The sequence below is a fragment of the Maniola jurtina genome, chromosome 4 (assembly GCF_905333055.1).
Source record: "Maniola jurtina chromosome 4, ilManJurt1.1, whole genome shotgun sequence".
Taxonomy (NCBI): Eukaryota; Metazoa; Arthropoda; class Insecta; order Lepidoptera; family Nymphalidae; genus Maniola; species Maniola jurtina.
Window position 1 is genome coordinate 12,796,369 of NC_060032.1, and position 17,094 is coordinate 12,813,462.

The window sequence follows — 17,094 nt, forward strand, 5'->3', positions numbered from 1 at the left end:
GTTCAAATAAAGAATCAAATAATAATAATATTGTAGAATATGCGCCTTTCTAGAATAATACATACAAATTCAATATATTGTCTTCTAAAGGTATCTTTTCTTAAAGGTCTGTCCGTTGGTTTAAAATGCATCACAATTCATAATAGATTATACCTAAAGGTGATGTATAGATAAAACATTTTCGTTGGCAGTGAGTTCGTTGCTAACAAAATAAAGTACATACTAAACCATCACTTTACTATGTACTAAACTAAACAGGTAGGTCAAAAAATTTTTTTGGAGCAAGTTTAATATTTTTGTTGTAGATCCTTGTATATTTTAAACAAATAAAGCCTCTTAGAAACAAATCGAAAATAGCGGCGCCAATCATTACCTATCACTTTACACATTGTATCTATGTATAATGTGCGAGTGAGATGGAGTTCTTAGCAATGCTTCATTTCGATTCGTTTCTTTATTAGGACGAGTTATATTCGTAAGTCACTTTTTGTGCCAGCCTGTATAACACAAGATATACTAGATTATTTTATAATCTAGTTTTTCTTAGCATTCCACTCCTTTAGTAGTTTCGCAGTCAGCTGAAGGTTTTCGTCTTTCTGTAATGATAAATTAAAATATTTGTAATATGATACCTACACATATTTGACACTAGCTGTGCCCGCGACTTCGTTCACGTGGAATAGTGACTTTTCGGGCAGCATATCAGGCGCGAGGCGTATAGTACGTACTCTGTACGTTAAAAATGTTCGCCGTGATTCTTTAAATTGACATAACTTTTTTATTTATGAACCGATTGACATGAAATAAACACTAAATGTTAAGTGAAGCTTACTACAATATATTAGTGAAAACCGTATCTAAATCGAATAAGCCGTTTCTGATATTAGCGTGCACAAACACACAGACAAACAGACAAATAAAAAATTAATTACAATTTCGGGTTCGGCATCAATCTAATAACAACCCCTGCTACTTTTTTTTTATATATTTCCACTGTACAGACACCACTTTTCTACAATTTTATTATATGTATAGATATCCTACTAGTATTATGAAAAAGCGATATGAAATATTATGCGAAAGTTTGTATATACGGATGGATGTATGTTTGTTACTGAATTAATGAACTTTGATGAAGATTCGCTAACTTAGTGTCTAACACAATGATGGCCACCGAGCTCACTTGACATTTATTTTTAATCCATTGAAGGTTTTCTACAAAAAGTATATTTTACATCGCTCAGTGAATCAGCAAATGATCAAATGAATGAACAAATCAAATGTGCTCAGTGGCTATTATTCCGAGTTAGACATTTAGTTAGCAAACCACCCTGCTGTATCTTTGTCTCCAAATCGAAAATCTTACCTTAATAAAACAGAATCGAGCAAAGTTCTCTCCTAAATCCTTATGCCCTTCAGAGTAGAACGCAGTCGGTGGTATAGTGAGGATTCCTGCCTCTTTTGCGAATTTCTTAGTGAAGCGATAGTCTTTGTATTTGTCTGGCTCCTGTTTCAGATCTATTTTATTCTCTAAAAACATTTAATTATAATGTATTTAGTAATGTAATATCACTTGAAGGGGGGGGGGGGGGGGGGGAGAAGTATTTGCCTAATCCTAGGTCTTTTAATGTTAAAAGTACTCAACATTTTCCTAAAATCTATTCACAGATTAAATTATTGTAGTTACTTAATAAATATTGAATTTGGTGAAAAACTAAATTAAATGTACAGGAATATTAAAAGTATACCCCGTTATACTAATATGCGGTTTAACACACTGTTTTATCTTTTGATTTAGGATGTCTTTTTGCTATAAGTGTGCATCGTTAGCCAATCAAAAGTGATTCATAAACAGGAATTTCCCATCATATTGCAAGGTTTTAACTGGAAATATATATTTTTGTTTTTTTTTTTTTCAATAAATTCTAAGGCGCTAAAGAGCGAACTTTGACTTCAGTAAGGTTATTGACTTTCCTATTCTTAGTTTGAACGCATAGCCTGCTGATTTCTAGGGTTCTGTACTTGAAGAGAGTGAATGGGTTCCTGTTATTAAGCCTCCGCTGTCCGTCCGTCCGTCAGTCTGTCAGCGGACTATATCTCGTTAAACGTAATAGGTAGACACTTGAAAGTTTCACAGAATGTGTATTTGTATTGCCGCTATAACAACAAATAATAAAAATTTCAAAATAGCTACAGTGAAAAATTAAAAATAAAAAGCGTTATTTCTTGTACTATAGATCGATTCCGACTCACACTTGACCGATTTTAAGCAGATTTGACTGAAATTTTTACACTCTTCAGTTTGTTTTAAACCACACAGAAATACTTACCAAGTTTAGTCCAGTCAGCCATGATAAAGTACCCTCCATCAGGAATAGTGGGACTGAAGCCGTTATCCTTCAACACTTTGACAAGATAGTCCCTCTTGGAGACCAGCTCCTCGGCCAAAGAGAAGAAGTAGCACTCCGGGGAGTTGTACCGAGCCAGTTCAAACTCGAACGAACGCGCTACTGCTTCCTGAAAAAAAAGTACCATTGCATTATTTTAATCATTACATATACCTAAGCTTTTGTTAAGAGTTATTTTTTTTTTATTTTTTGACACAAAATGAATCATGCTAAAATTAAAAAATCTAAAACAATCACTACCCATATAAGTGTGTTTGCTAGTTTATTGGTTTGTCCTTCAATCACGTCGCAAAGGGTTAACGGATTGAAGCGTTTTTTTGCATGGATAATGGATATAGTATCAAAAAAAACGCGTGAACCCGTTGACCGGGATATAAAGGAAGCCTATGTCATTTGGCACTCTCCAGGTCTTTAACTACGAGTATGTTAAAGACCTGGAGAGTGCTAAGTGACATAGGCTACCTTAATATCCCGGAAAATCAAGGAGTTCCCTCAGGATTTAAAAAAAATCTACTCAAGTGAATTCGCGGGCATCAGCTAATTTACTCATAAAAAATAAATTACGAAGAATGATTTAATTGATCCGTACATGTTGCAAGTTGCAACTAACCTGTATTTATATGCAACAATCTATATGAAATTGCAACTAACTTGTATAGGAGTGACACAAGTGTAGACACAGTTCTGGTGGACAACTTGCAAATTTCTCATAAGGTTAGCCGGTCCGTAAGCCCAGCCCGTCTTCCAGCCGGTCACGGAGAATGTTTTGCCGGCTGAGCCGATTGTGATGGTCCTCTCCCACATACCGGGTAAAGTTGCTGTAAATTTTATACTTATGTGAGGCGCATACTGATAACATCATACACAGGGTTGTTGGTAACATCAGAAAGTTGTCACCAATAGATGAGTGATCTATTTGAAGCTGTCTCTACCTTTTCTCAATTGTACATATTTCTATGTAACAAACCCTATGCAAGCCTGCAACTTACCTGTATAAGTGTGCAACAATCCCTGTACGAATCTGCAACTAACCTATATTGGTGTGCAACTCTGTACAAGCTTGCGACTATCATTATGTAGTACTTTCTTCCTAATATCTACGTAAGTATTATGCAGTATTCGGATTTACATGCTAAAATTATATATACGAAAGTGTGTTTATCTGTTCGTCTGTCTGCTAGCTTTTCACAGCCCACCAACCACAACTAACCCATTTTGATGGGTAGGTACTTTTTATCCCAGATAATCGACACGAAAAGAGTTCCCACGGGATATTTAAAGGCTTACCAGTTTAACCGATTTATATAAAATTTAGTACAGAAATAGCTTGTATCCTGGAAATTGACATAAGCAACTTTTTATCCCGGACAATCAGCGATCAAAAACCTAAATCCACGCGAACGAAGTTACGAGCATCATCTAGTGAAGCATAAAATATTTTTGAAAATAATAATACACCCACCTATCCGAATATGTTTATGAGGTTTATACACCATCCACTCGTACACCTCATCAGACACGCACAGCACATTGTGTTTTCTGCACAGAGCCGCTAGAGTGTCCAGCTCCTGTGCAGTGAAAACTTTCCCCACTGGGTTGTGCGGCGTGTTCAGTATCAGCATCTTGGTTCGACTGTTGAATAGAGACGCTAGTTCTTTCTCGTCCAGTACCCAGTCGGCTGACGTCATTTCTCCTTTGCTGGGCTTCTGTAAGCAGTTTTACAAACATGCCCTATATAGTTGGTCTAAGATTTAACATTTCACCATTCTCGTCTAGAACCCAGTCGGCTGACGTCATTTCTCCTTTGCTGGGCTTCTGTAAGCAGTTTTACAAACATGCCCTATATAGTTGGTCTAAGATTTAACATTTCACCATTCTCGTCTAGAACCCAGTCGGCTGACGTCATTTCTCCTTTGCTGGGCTTTTATAAACAGTTTTACAAACATGCCCTACAGACTTAGTCTAAGATTTAACATTTCACCAGTGTTGATAGAATTCGAGCGCGAAATACTTCAAAATTTAAGTAAAATGGACCTTATTAGCCTTGTGTTAAAGCTCAACTTGGTTCGTACATCTGCAACCAGCGCTCCAAGCGGAAACGTAGCGAAGTGAAAATCGGTGGTATTGAGTTTTTGCTTAAAGTTACTTGACATTATTTTCTATTTCTATCAAATTCTTATAATATGGGCTTTCTAACTGTATTAAAGCTGGCTGAGATGTGAAATCTCAAACTAAGCATATTGACTTCAAAATAACTATGGCCCTCTTAAGAAAGCTCTCTTGGCTACAAAATACACAAACAGTTGCTCGTTGACCCCCATAACCCATTTACAACATAGATTATCAATAATATATGTATGGATACTGATTATATTTTTGTCAAAGGTTAATTGATACAGATAGAGGAAAATAAGGTCATCAAACAGATGAACACGCGACTTCGGTGTCGTATTAAAACTAAGGTTTTTTTTAATGTATCTAGACTTATGCTTGGTTGCAATGTTTGCAATTGGCTGGCAAGTAATCAAGCAGCCTAAGATGGAATGCGCTTGCCTAAAAGATGTCTATTCAAAATTTTATTTGTTCTCTTTTGTAGTTTTGTTTTAATGGGAAACAGGAAAATAATATGGGCGCGGCCGCACTCACTGAGTGGAGTAAGCACAGCATCTTTTTTGATAACAAATCAAACTAATCATTATGCATATTTTGGAATAGAACGACGACTTAAAGAGCGACGGCGGACGCCCTTTCCGTCTCCCATTGGATTTTTTCACTATACCAATTTGAACTGTGTGTCAAAGAAAATAAGACTAAGTTCAAGTTGTTATCAAAAAAGACGCTGCACCTCGGTTTCACTCCACTGCAGACACAGATCTTGCAGCACATACTGTGCTGCAGGTGTTTTTTATACTGATACCAGTTAGCCCTTGACTGCGATCTCACCTGATGGTAAGTGATGATGCAGTCTAAGGCTGAAATCTATAAAGCGCACTTGGACTTTGCTCTGGCTTAAGACACTTTTAAAACGAGACAGCGTTTTACCACTGGCAAACTGGCACTTAAAAAGTGACAGATTTATACCTGTCACTTTTTAAGTGAAACTTAAGTCTAAGCAAGGTCCAAGTGCGTTCTATAGATTTCAACCTAAGATGGAGCGGTAACTTGGAAAGGGTACGGGTAAGGGCAGTTTCATTAAACCTATGCTCCTGATTATTGAACAGATGTGCGTTGCGCCTTTAAGTTTTCAAAACATTTGAGCACTCACAGGTTTCAAAGCAATAAACTTAGGTGTGCCTCCCGCAGTCTTGATCATAAACTCGTAGCAGTCAAAGAAAGGCTCAATTACTATCACCTCATCACCTTCTTCCACATGACCTAGAAAAAATCAGTTCATTTTACCCATAGATAAAAGAAATCTGTGATTTTATCAAATATAAAATCAAACAGTGCATTGTGCTGGTGTGGCAGTACTAAAAGCCATTATACAAAATAAGAAGAAAAATCAGTTTTTACATTGTTTAAAAAAAACAGTTAATTTTTTTTGTGATTCTGTTTTAAACAAAAATTATCTGTTCAAAAAAATAAAACAAACCCTTTAAATAATAGGTATCATTACCCTTACTTTTTAAGGTTATTTCATAATTAATTTTATAGCAAAACAATGAAGCCTTATAGTTTCATACATTCTATCTGAGAAGAGTCCAAAATAAACTCAAACTATTCATAGGTACTAGATAGTCTCTGAACACAGGCACAAGATTGTGGAGTATGGGAAGTTCCTACAGTAGTGAATGTCCATCAGTTATTTGACATGAGTATATATATACATATGTATACCTATAGTTTTTTAGCAATATCTCTATAATTTAATAAGTTGCTAATGAAATGTAATAAGTAATTTTTAACCCCTGACCCAAAAAGAGGGGTGTTATAAGTTTGACGTGTGTATCTGTGTATCTGTCTGTGGCATCGTAGCGCCTAAACGAATGAACCGATTTTAATTTAGTTTTTTTTGTTTGAAAGGTGGCTTGATCGAGAGTGTTCTTAGCTATCATCCAAGAAAATCGGTTCAGCCGTTTGAAAGTTATCAGCTTTTTTCTAGTTACTGTAACCTTCACTTGTCGGGGGTGTTATAAATTTTTAATTTACACTTGTACATACCAAGGATAGCAGAAAACAATGCTTCATATGCACCACATGTTACTAAGATTTCATTAATTGGATCCAATTCTTTACCTACCAAAGGTGAGTAGAGTTTGGCCAGATTTTGTACTAGTCTTAGGTGACCCTGTAATAAATGGTTATGTACATTAATATATCATATGCTGCATCTTGCAGAAAAGGATTGCACTGGATTTAGACCTGTCACTTAGTTTAGTTTAGAAATTGTGTACAATAGAATTAGCCATACTTTCCATAGTGTGGGTATGTTTATGTTTCATTTGAAAAGAGCAACCACCGAGATTCTTGTTAGTTCTCAGTAGGAACAGCATTTCAAACCAGTGTTAAAATAATCTAACAATTCAATAGCACTTGACAGTAAAAGTTTATTTGAATAAAAAATTATTCTATTCTATTTTGTACAACTAGCTTACATACAGTCCCAGAGACAAGTATGCTGTGTGGAACAAATTGTTTACTTACAAATCCTCTGGTATATTGGTTGAGCAAAGGGTTTTCACCCGTGGCAACATTGGCAAGAGCTTTGGTGACATGTTCCGGTGCATGGTAGTCAGGAAATCCTTGACCAAGATTTACGGCTGGCTTGTACTCAGCTGCCAGTTGGATGTATTCAACCCTACAAAGTTACAGTCAAATCATTTAGTCAAAGAAGCACTAGTGAACTTTTTGATAAACAGTTTTTGGATTTGTAAGATGATAATATTATACTGGTGATAATTAACTACGTAAACTTAAAACTAAAGCTACAAGGGTTCCAAACGCGCCCATTCAAGTATAGATGTAGGTTTGAAAAAATAAATAAATAAATAAAATAAATAAATAAAAATTATATTGTGCGGTTCAAGGCATATAGTGGCAGAGAGTGTTTTCTTTAAATGTTACAAAGCAAACTGAATTTAACTCAACTACAAAATGTACAAATTGGGTGATCCTAATAATACTCCACAAACATCTGCTAGTATTTTTTTTTTAAATTTTTACTCAGCCACAATATGGCTTCAGCATAAGTTTGAAATATGTTGGATATTCGCCGGTATATGATATCATTGCCGGAAATGTAACATTAATTTCTATTAGAGGAATTACATAACTTTTAGTATAACATAACACAGCAATTGACCATACTGAACATACTCCATGCATATCCTCTATACCTACTTGGCATTTTATAAGCCAGAAATTATAAAAAAAAAGGAAAGAATGACTTAAACTCACCATACACTCTTCTCACCGGCACCATATCGAGCAGGAAGCTTGAATTTATCACACATAACTGCACTTATACTTATTTCCCTTTGTACTAATTTATTACTTGTATTGCGTTGTTTTATTGCACAATTACTGTGATCTTTCAACGCGGCAATAAGAGACCTTCTCCACCTATACATGATAACACAATTTTTATGAGATAAACTGTATTATAGAGATTTAAAACTTATCTAAATGTAAATTGTAAACAAAGTTGAATGACGGAGCAAATAAGTTTCATTTCAGTGTCTCCAGATTGTGATGTAGAATTAAATAATAGCAATACTAACTTAAAACTATTGATAAGAACAAGAAATTTACATATCTTTCGATGAATTATTTATAATTAATACACTGCTGAACGGGCCGGAAAATAACCATTCATGCACTTTCATGAATGAAACGTCAAAAACGGATGATTTTGACATTTAATTTTTTTTTTCTCTCTCGTCTGGCTTTACAAAGATTAGCCAATGTCAAGTTTGTAGTTATTTGTAACAAGTTAGTTAATCTATACAAGTATGTACCCCGTCTGTGCCAGCGCTCGCTGACATACGCACGGCACCCCCTTAGAGTGCTTTCCAAAAAAACACTCAAAAAAGACAGAGCACGCCCGCCAGCTAACACCAACACAGACGAAGTTCCCACATTTAAATTTGACATTCTGACAATGACATTGACAGACCGACAGAATAAAAACGAGTATTTTTTTTTAAAATAATGTCTTCCTGGTTCTGGGTTATAGTCTTTTAAAGCTGCACCATTGACAGTGGTTCCACTTGCCAGATTGCAGTCTTTAGATCCATGAAAAAACTTTAGCTAGCAAATATTGGAAGCTCTTTATTGTACTATGAAAGCACCTGTTTTCATTATTGGGGTGTTTTCAGATAATCTATCATTTCATTACCTACCTTAGGTAGTTATCTAACTACTTATTATTTTGGGACGCAAAATCGTATGAAGTGCTCCTAATTATTTACATAAAAACATTTAGGTAAGTAAATGACCGAGAGTGGCATAGGCTTCTTTATCGTGGAAAATCAGAGAGTTCCCACGAGATTTTTAAAAATCTAAATCCATACTAACGAAATCACGGACATCAGTTAGTAACTTAAAACACTTTTAGTCTGTACGTCTCATGCTTAGGTATTATTATAGGTACCTATCTTTTTGTGGAACCGTGAGACCAAGGTCTAAATAAGTTTTGTCCAAGAATAGAGTTAAACGAATACGCCAGCCAAGTTCGTAGTTTCCAACTAAATCTAAACTTTCAAGACTCTTGTGGCGTGAACGGAGTTATCAGAAACATGCGAAACTAGATAAAAAAATTCTTTGATCTGCTATTTTATTTCGTTACCACAGAACTACGTGATCAAATCAGAAATGAGGAGTGTCTAGTTCGAAAAACTGATAGGTCTACATCAGGGTCCCACGGTGTTAGAAAGGCGATAGACAACATCAGCTAGTTACTAGTCGCAAGGTGCCGCTGGATTCAGGCGGCGCAATACCGTGGTGTGAGGAAATCCCTACAACCAGCCGAACTATGTCCAGCTGTGGGCATCTATTGGTTGATAATAATGACGATGATAATGGAACGACGACCTGCCTGAGGCAGTGGTAAGCAAGTAAGTCAAGTACAAGAGGGAGGTTCCAGATTTCATTCTGATACAGCAATTTAGTTTTTAGTTTCTAAATTGACTGGTCTGGTAGGAGGTTTAGGCTGCTAGGTACCATCCTGCCGCCAGGTAACTTAGCGTTCCAGTACAATGCCGCTTAATATCCGATTAGGGGTAGGTAAATAGGTATAGCTTTTAATAAACTGCTTTTTATAGCAATCTTTGACTTCTCTCAGACTTAGAGTTAATTCGAGACTGGATTGTGTCTGAAGGAAAACATCGTGAGCTATGAGTGTTCTCCATAATATTCTCAAACGTGAGTGAAGTCTGTCAATCCCCATTTGGCTAGCGTAGTGGACTCTGGCCTAAACTATTCTGAGAGAGCGACCTGTGCTCATTAGTGGGCTGGTGATGGGTGGAGATGACGATTCCTCGAGAACCCTAGAAATTTTCTAAGAAACGAATTTTGACAAATTCTTGGAAACTTGACTTGGAAAATTAAAAAGGGTAAATCGAACGAATGAAGTCGCGGGATAAAAGTATAAGGTAAAGTGTTAAAAAAATATAGCCTACTGCGTGACTTATTTTTAATTTACTATTATTATCTATGGCGAAACCATTAAAATAACATACTTATAGGGTTCGTTATGCGAAACTAAAACTACGTGACACTCTTCTGCGCTGTTAAAATATGATAGGGTGGAAAGAAAAACCTCATTTAGTTAGGATCGACGATAATTTTCGTTTGAAGCGCCCACAAAGTAACGAGAAAACGTCTCTCTACCGAGAAGCTGGCTGGAAGGAGAGAGTAGGTATTTTTGGCTGAATTGTTAATGAACCTCCGTAATTTAGAGACGACTCCAAGGAATTCAGAATAGGAGAAATGGCAAGGGTGTTGAACCTTAGTGAAACTAGCAGCAGTGATTTGCTTATTCAGAGTTTAATTATTTGAGAAGAAATTACTGGTTTCTACTTTCTACATTGCTGCTTCACTGAGTGACATGAAAATAACTTTTCATAGAAAACCTTCAAAGGATTATAAATAAATGTCAAAATATGATGATAGAATCGGTGTAAAGACGCTGAGTTAGCGAATCAGTAGGCAAGACAAGGTCATGTGATCCGAGAATTTACCTACGCGGGCGGTGTGGCGCACCTCTCGTGTAGGTTTTACTTTTACCTCATGAGAGAGGAGAGAGATAAGAAGTTTACGTGACAGAAAGAGAGGCATTGGTTAAATGTTAGGCCGCAGTCCTGTGCCAGTTGTATTGCACAGTGTTGTTATAAGAGTCGCTATTTATTTAAATGTCTTTTCGTATATTCTTCTGTTTCTGGACTTTTCGGGACAAAAAGTATCATAAATGTCCTTCCCCGAGATGCAAGCTATTTTTGTACCAAACGTAAAAATCGATTTAGCGGATGGACCGTGAAAAGCTAGCAGATAGACATATAGACAGGCATACATTCGCATTTATAATACTTATTATATCAGTATGGATAATGGTGATAAGTTCCTAAAAATCGACAAAACGTAGTATCGGTGTTAAAGAACAGTATGTTCCTTCCATTTCTATTATTTTATTTAGAATTCTGTGGGCGACTCTAATTATTTCACGCCACCCCTGGGTATTTTAGCACGCTTGGCTTTTTCGTCCGATAAAAATTTAATTTACTTTAGTCCTTTTAGGTCTCGTGTTAGGTCCTATTAAAACTGAATTGTCTAGGGTCTAGGTATACTAAAGTGTATGTTAAGATTAAGTATATAAATTGTTACGTTATTCCTAAGACTCTAGTATCTAGATAACATTTATCTATTATACATAATATGTTTATAAGGACCTGTTGCATGAGAGTTCTTCATAATGTTTTTTAAAGGTGTGTGAAGTCTGCCAATCCGCACACGGCCAGCGTGGTGGACAGTAGCCAAACCCTTCTCAAGTTCTCATTCTGAGAGGAGACAAGTGCTCAATAGTGAGGCGGCGATGGGTTTATCATAACCGATAAAAACCAAAGTGGGTTATACTAGTCAGTATTCATACCAGCTGCATTCATATACCTAAGCTGTGATAGCCTAGTGGTTAGAACGTTCGCCTCCCAATCGGAGGTCGGGGGTTCGATCCCGGGCACGCACCACTAACTTTTCAGTTATGTGCGTTTTAAGCAATAAAATATCAGTTGCTTTAACGGTGAAGGAAAACATCGTGAGGAAACCTGCATGCCTTAGAGTTCTAGAGGTTTCAAAGGTGTGTGAAATTTGCCAATCCGCATTGGGCCAGCGTGGCAGACTAGGGCCTAAACCCTTCTCATTCTGAGAGGAGACCCGTACTCAGTAGTGGGGCGGAAATGGGTTGATCATGATGATTCATACCAGAGAGTTGTTTGTTTGTTTGTTTGTTACAAGTTTCCATAAAATCTTTTGGGCCTATCTTAATGCGATTTTTTCGTTTAAACAGCTTCATCTCGAAGAGACTTGGCTATATCCAGTGTAGGTCCGCAAGTACTAAGTGCACTGATCTTGAAGTTAATGGCTTTTAACGAAATAAAAAGAATATAAAGGATGAAAACTACACTTTTACGGTAGTACGCCCTTCGTTTTGTGGCCGACCCTATAAAGTGTTTGTAACTTGCTATGAATGTGTAAGATAACCCGTAACAAATGCTTAGGTATTTTTTACCCGACTGCGGTCAAGCCAAAAGAAAGGGTTATGATTTTAGCAGTTTATGTATGTATGTATGTTTACCTATATCCAGATTCTGTGTGTTCCACCGTAGTGCCTTAACTACTGAACCGATTTTGATGAATGAGGTGTCAATCGATTCGTCATAAAAGTCCGGGTGGCATAGGCTATATTTTATACGAAAAAAATTGACCAAACGGGTGTTACATCAAAAAAGTGGAGGTCTCCAAAAATTTTTTTGCTATTATATCGAGTGGGATGTCAAATGAAAGAGGAGAAAATGAGCTCATGTACCTATATAAATGTACAATAACATTAAAATATACCAAGGTGCAGAAAAACAATTTTACTCTAATACTAGCTGTGCCCGCGACTTCGTTCGCGTGGAATAGCTCTCAGCGCGCTTTATATAGCCACGGACGCTCAGGCGCGAGGAGTGTAGTACGTACTCTGTACGTTAAAAATGTTCGCCGTGATTCTTTAAATTGACATAACTTTTTTATTTATGAACCGATTGACATGAAATAAACACTAAATGTTAAGTGAAGCTTATTACAATATATTAGTGAAAACCGTATCTAAATCGAATAAGCCGTTTCTGATATTAGCGTGCACAAACACACAGACAAACAGACAAAAAAAAATTATTACAATTTTGGGTTCGGCATCGATATAATAACAACCCCTGCTACTTTTTTTTATATATTTCCATTGTACAGACACCACTTTTCTACAATTTTATTATATTTTACTCTAATATTTTAGAGTTTATTAAGACGATCGCAGTCGGGTTTTAGTTTTCAACATTTATTTACTGTAAAGAAGATTTATATGCGGAAGGATCTGAGAGCCTACTGTATTATTTCATCATCATCATTTTATTCTATCCGGGTTCATTATTGAGAATGAATGTCCCCTTAAAATTAAAAGCGCTTATAATAAAGACTTATTATAGTTCACTAATCTATCTGGATTGGCACTTGGCAGACACCGCCCCGTATTATTATGCCAAGAAAATCACTTTAGGGATGGCTTTATTACTTTACATGGCATGGATGGCTTTACATTAGATAATTTATTTACGGTTTTAGAATTTTTACCTTCGAGCATTAGTGCAAGACATTGCTACCTGCCAAATTTCATGATCCTAGAACATAATCCTAGATTAACGGGAAGTACCTAACCCATAGGCTTCACGAGTCTTGATATAGACACGACAAACAGACGGACAACAAAGTGATCCTATAAGGGTTCTTTTTCTCTGGAGATATGGAACCCTAAAAAATTCTTGGTACCACCTTGGTACCACATGTGATACGGTACCTAGGGTACCTAGCTACTACTTAAATATTATTATCTTTGCTGATTTCTTATCGTTGTTATATAATATATCCAGCTGGCAATCGGGGGTAATAATCGAATTTTAAAAATAAAATACAAATAGGTATTGGAAATTATATTTATTGCCTTAAAATAAACACAATAATATAAACTTACAATAACTTGACTATTCTAATAAGATTGACAACTAATGCTTTACTATTAAATGAGTATTCTTTGACAGTGAAAAAAGTTTTTACAGTCGATAGAACTACGAGTAGGTAAGACTAATTAATAAAGACATAAATATTATTAATTAAAGGCGAATCGGAGAAATGGACTTCCAATAAATCTCATAAAAAATGGATGACGATAGTTAAATAGAATCAATTGAGACAAAGTTAATTGTTAAGTATAAGAGCGTTATTCCACTAAAACGCGACGCTAAAGCGATATTAGAAAGAAAGATTCATCTGTAAAACCAAACGCAATGATAGTAGGTACAGCTCAGCGTGACGTCCTACATCATATTTTTAATGATTACAAAGACATCTATGCAGATTTTTATTAATAAGGTCACTACAATTATCAATTTCAAAAATTTCTATCCGATTATCACTGCCAAAGGCCAAAGGCAAGTTCTCAGTTTATGGTTTTATATTCGTTCGAACAAGTATGATCTAAGGCCGCGATTACATCTGTAAGTTTTACTCACGTAAGCTACTTACTTACGTAATTAATTGACAGCAAAACTAATGTAAATGTACTTAATAGAGTTTACATTAGTTTTGTCGTAAGTAAATCGTGTAAGCTACTTCCCTACGTGGGTAAAACTTACAGATGTATCCGTGGTCTTACATTGGCTTCTATGATGGTCCCGGTCAATTATCAACTTTTTCATGCATTAATTCATCGCATAGACAAGGTATTGTGGACGCAGAATGCAGAACTCTGATTTCTGGGCTGCCGGCTGTAAGATAACGCCTTTTTCCGAGCTTAAATAGGTAAAAGTACCAACTCAACCGGAAAAAATGTATCTCTCATTTTAATTATCGCAATTCTAATGGAATAACGCCTTTATAGCTTCTTTTTGGTTCGTTTTATTTTTGGTATGGAGTGTGGGTGTTAAGGGATCTATTTTCAATTATGCCTATTATTGGAAAATTTGGTGCTTAAAGAGAGATTTTATGCCCATTTGAAATATTTAGAAACTAATTAAGTACACTTATATTCGAAAAATGTATTTCCTAATTCCTTATTCTCTGACGACCTTGTTGTGATTCTCCTTCTTCTTGGTATTGATGCTGCTGGTTAATTGGCCTTTTTGATGGTTGTTTTTGACCCTGAAAATATTAATAACAACTTTTATGATGTCGATACATATAAAAATATGAAATTGAACTAATTTAGAGCTATTTAAAACAAAAATCGTATTTTCAAAGCTATCAAATCAATATCTGCTGGACTGGACATCAAGCTGGACATCAAGTTCTTGTCAAAAACAAAGACGACTTGCCGCCCGCAATTTTTTTTTATTCATCATGCCCGTCTTATGCCTTATGTCCTAGTAAGAAGGCAATAAATATAGAAATCGATCATTATTAATGAATGATTTTATTGGAAATTGCCTAATTTTTTTTGTAAAGTATTCACCATGGAGGTTAGAGAGAAGGAGAACGATCGCTACGCGCTAAAGCATTAGCGCGCCTGTCCCTGAAAATTGGTAGAATTTATAATTCGTTTTTCAGCCACCAGCCGCGCTGTCGTCGGTAAGGAGTATCTGTGAAGTTAGCTGTTTATGAGTACAAGTAGATGAAGTTAGTTGCATAATGTATAAATTTTCTTCGCGGCATCGGTGAGAAAATAATCGTGCTCCGTAATTTTTTAATTTTTGACGAAAAGAAACATTAAAAAATGGTGAAATATTGTATTGTGCGTGGATGTACAAGTGGTTTAGCATCTGATCGGAAAAATAGAGTGAAAAACAATTTACGTCAATCATCATTATTTAAAGAACCAAAGGTAATATCTTCATAGTAGCACATTGAAATATTGAATGTGTAAAATTATTATTTGCTTAATTAATCATGGTTTTTTTTTTCAAATAAATCAATCTTTATTAAGCTTTCAAGAAATTGTTGAAATTAAGGTTAATCATTTCAAATTAGCGCACAACAGCCCGCTTTTATTGAGACAACTTAGCGATCGCAGCGCCTCACTTATTTTGTCCGTATTTCGGGGACACTATTTTCTACAGCGATCGTTCTCCTTCTCTCTAACCTCCATGGTATTCACAAAATGATAGTCCGCCATCTTGGATTTGAAACTGGATACCGCAATATGTTATCTTAAGCAGTACTCCAAGAAACCTCGAAAAGGGCACTTATATTTATAGCTCTCCTAAAAAAAATTAATAGAACAGGTTTGTAACTCATTTCATCTATTAGGTAGAGACCTGTGACAATCGGAAAGATAGACAGACGGATAGACAGATAGACGGACAGACAGACAGACAGCAGAGTGTCATTAATAGGGCTCCGTTTTTACCCTTAAGTTACGGATCTCTAAAAATACATTTAACATTTTGAAAATGAAAGTGAACATAATTTTCGTAATCAGTCTACACTCTACATATTATAGGGTATTGCTGTCTCGTAACACCGGAAAAGAAGTATCACTTAAACTTTAAAAAAAAATTACCTGTCTTACATCTTCTTCCTCCGGCTGTGGTGTGGTGGTGGTAGGGATTTCGCAGTCTTCGGTGGGTGGTACCACGCATCTCAGAGAGCGCCTGTCGAACACCAGCATGGCTGGGCAGCGCTGCAGACGAGGGTAGCCTCCCTGACACTGCCAGTAGCGGTTGCAGGACTTGCCTAGGGGCACGTTGCCGTTGGGGTCTTCGTTGCAGAGAGCTGGGAAAGGAAACAGCTTTTTGAGCTTCGAGCATTGAGAATGTTACCCTCGTTTAATCGATAACCTTCACAGATAAGCTGACCAAGTGCGAATTGGCTGATTTTACCTAAACTCCTTTGAGACAATTATGGAGAAGTCTCTGGCATGCTCATGCTTTTCCTCACGTTTTCCTTTTTTTTACTCAGATACAAATTGGCCCTTGACCATAATCTCACCTGGTGGTAAGTGATGATGCAGTCTAAAATGGAAGCGGACTAACCTGGAACCTTTCCGTTGAAGCAAGTGGTATTTAATTGCTAAAACCGCAATATCTCCGAAAAATTAGACTCGCGTTCTCGAGATTGTACCCCGGACTACGACATCTACACCTAGTGGTGTAGATTAGTGTTATCACCACTTTGTTAAGGTCTAGGATTCTCTTGCTGCGTTTAATATAATAAAACCCACTTTTATAAAAAGAAAAACAAATGCTACTACGTATTTCTGAACATATTGCTATTTTCGTTTGATAATAATACTTAATATTATTATTAGATATTAATCTTCTCGGAATATCTAGTTTGGATATTTCCAGCACACATTTTACAACCATATCATGGCTCCAATCTTCTCATACCGGAATTGAATCTATCTAGCAAAGTAATTTTCTGAAATATCGACCTACGTGTGGGCGAAGCCACTTTCATTTCAGCAGCAACTTTTATTTATTTTACTTGAGAATTTTTATAC

At 36.2% G+C, this 17,094-nt stretch overlaps 2 protein-coding genes across 6 annotated transcripts in view; both read right to left on the reverse strand.

Annotated features, from left to right (window-relative positions):
• Positions 1–299: 299 nt before the first annotated feature.
• On the reverse strand, positions 300–8,280 carry LOC123881303 (kynurenine aminotransferase). 4 transcript variants are annotated; one of them, XM_045930014.1, is made up of 11 exons: positions 8,160–8,262; positions 7,806–7,970; positions 7,053–7,206; positions 6,570–6,696; positions 5,674–5,783; positions 4,172–4,223; positions 3,871–4,062; positions 3,060–3,226; positions 2,331–2,517; positions 1,367–1,530; positions 300–596 (listed from the first exon to the last, which is right to left on the reverse strand). In XM_045930014.1, the coding sequence occupies exons 1-11, from the start codon at positions 8,231–8,233 to the stop codon at positions 534–536; spliced, it is 1,455 nt and encodes a 484-aa protein (XP_045785970.1). In that variant the 5' UTR covers positions 8,234–8,262; the 3' UTR covers positions 300–533. The 4 variants fall into 4 exon arrangements, with proteins under 4 accessions (XP_045785970.1, XP_045785972.1, XP_045785969.1 ...); XM_045930016.1 differs by lacking the exon at positions 4,172–4,223 and having other exon boundaries at positions 3,871–4,114; positions 8,164–8,280; XM_045930013.1 differs by lacking the exon at positions 4,172–4,223 and having other exon boundaries at positions 3,871–4,114; positions 8,160–8,261.
• Positions 8,281–14,594: 6,314 nt separating this feature from the next.
• Positions 14,595–17,094, reverse strand: part of LOC123881319 (protein obstructor-E-like) — a 66,084-nt gene continuing 63,584 nt past the window's right edge. For both annotated transcript variants that reach the window (XM_045930035.1, XM_045930036.1), the window contains 2 exons: positions 16,153–16,364; positions 14,595–14,795 (listed from right to left, as the gene is read on the reverse strand). In XM_045930035.1, coding sequence (XP_045785991.1) covers positions 14,700–14,795; positions 16,153–16,364 — 308 coding nt within the window. In that variant the 3' untranslated portion in view covers positions 14,595–14,699. The remainder of the gene's footprint in view (positions 14,796–16,152; positions 16,365–17,094) is intronic.

What these genes read in the sequence shown, in the direction of transcription:
- LOC123881303 (XM_045930014.1), bottom strand. Translation starts at nt 8,233, where the DNA reads ATGAAAGTGCATGAATGGTTATTTTCCGGCCCGTTCAGCAGTGTATTA. An exon ending in CTTGTGTCACTCCTATACAA is followed by an intron (nt 2,518 to 3,059) that starts GTTAGTTGCAAT and finishes CTTTTTTTTCAG; the next exon opens with GAAGCAGTAGCGCGTTCGTT. An exon ending in CTCGATTCTGTTTTATTAAG is followed by an intron (nt 597 to 1,366) that starts GTAAGATTTTCG and finishes TTATCATTACAG; the next exon opens with AAAGACGAAAACCTTCAGCT.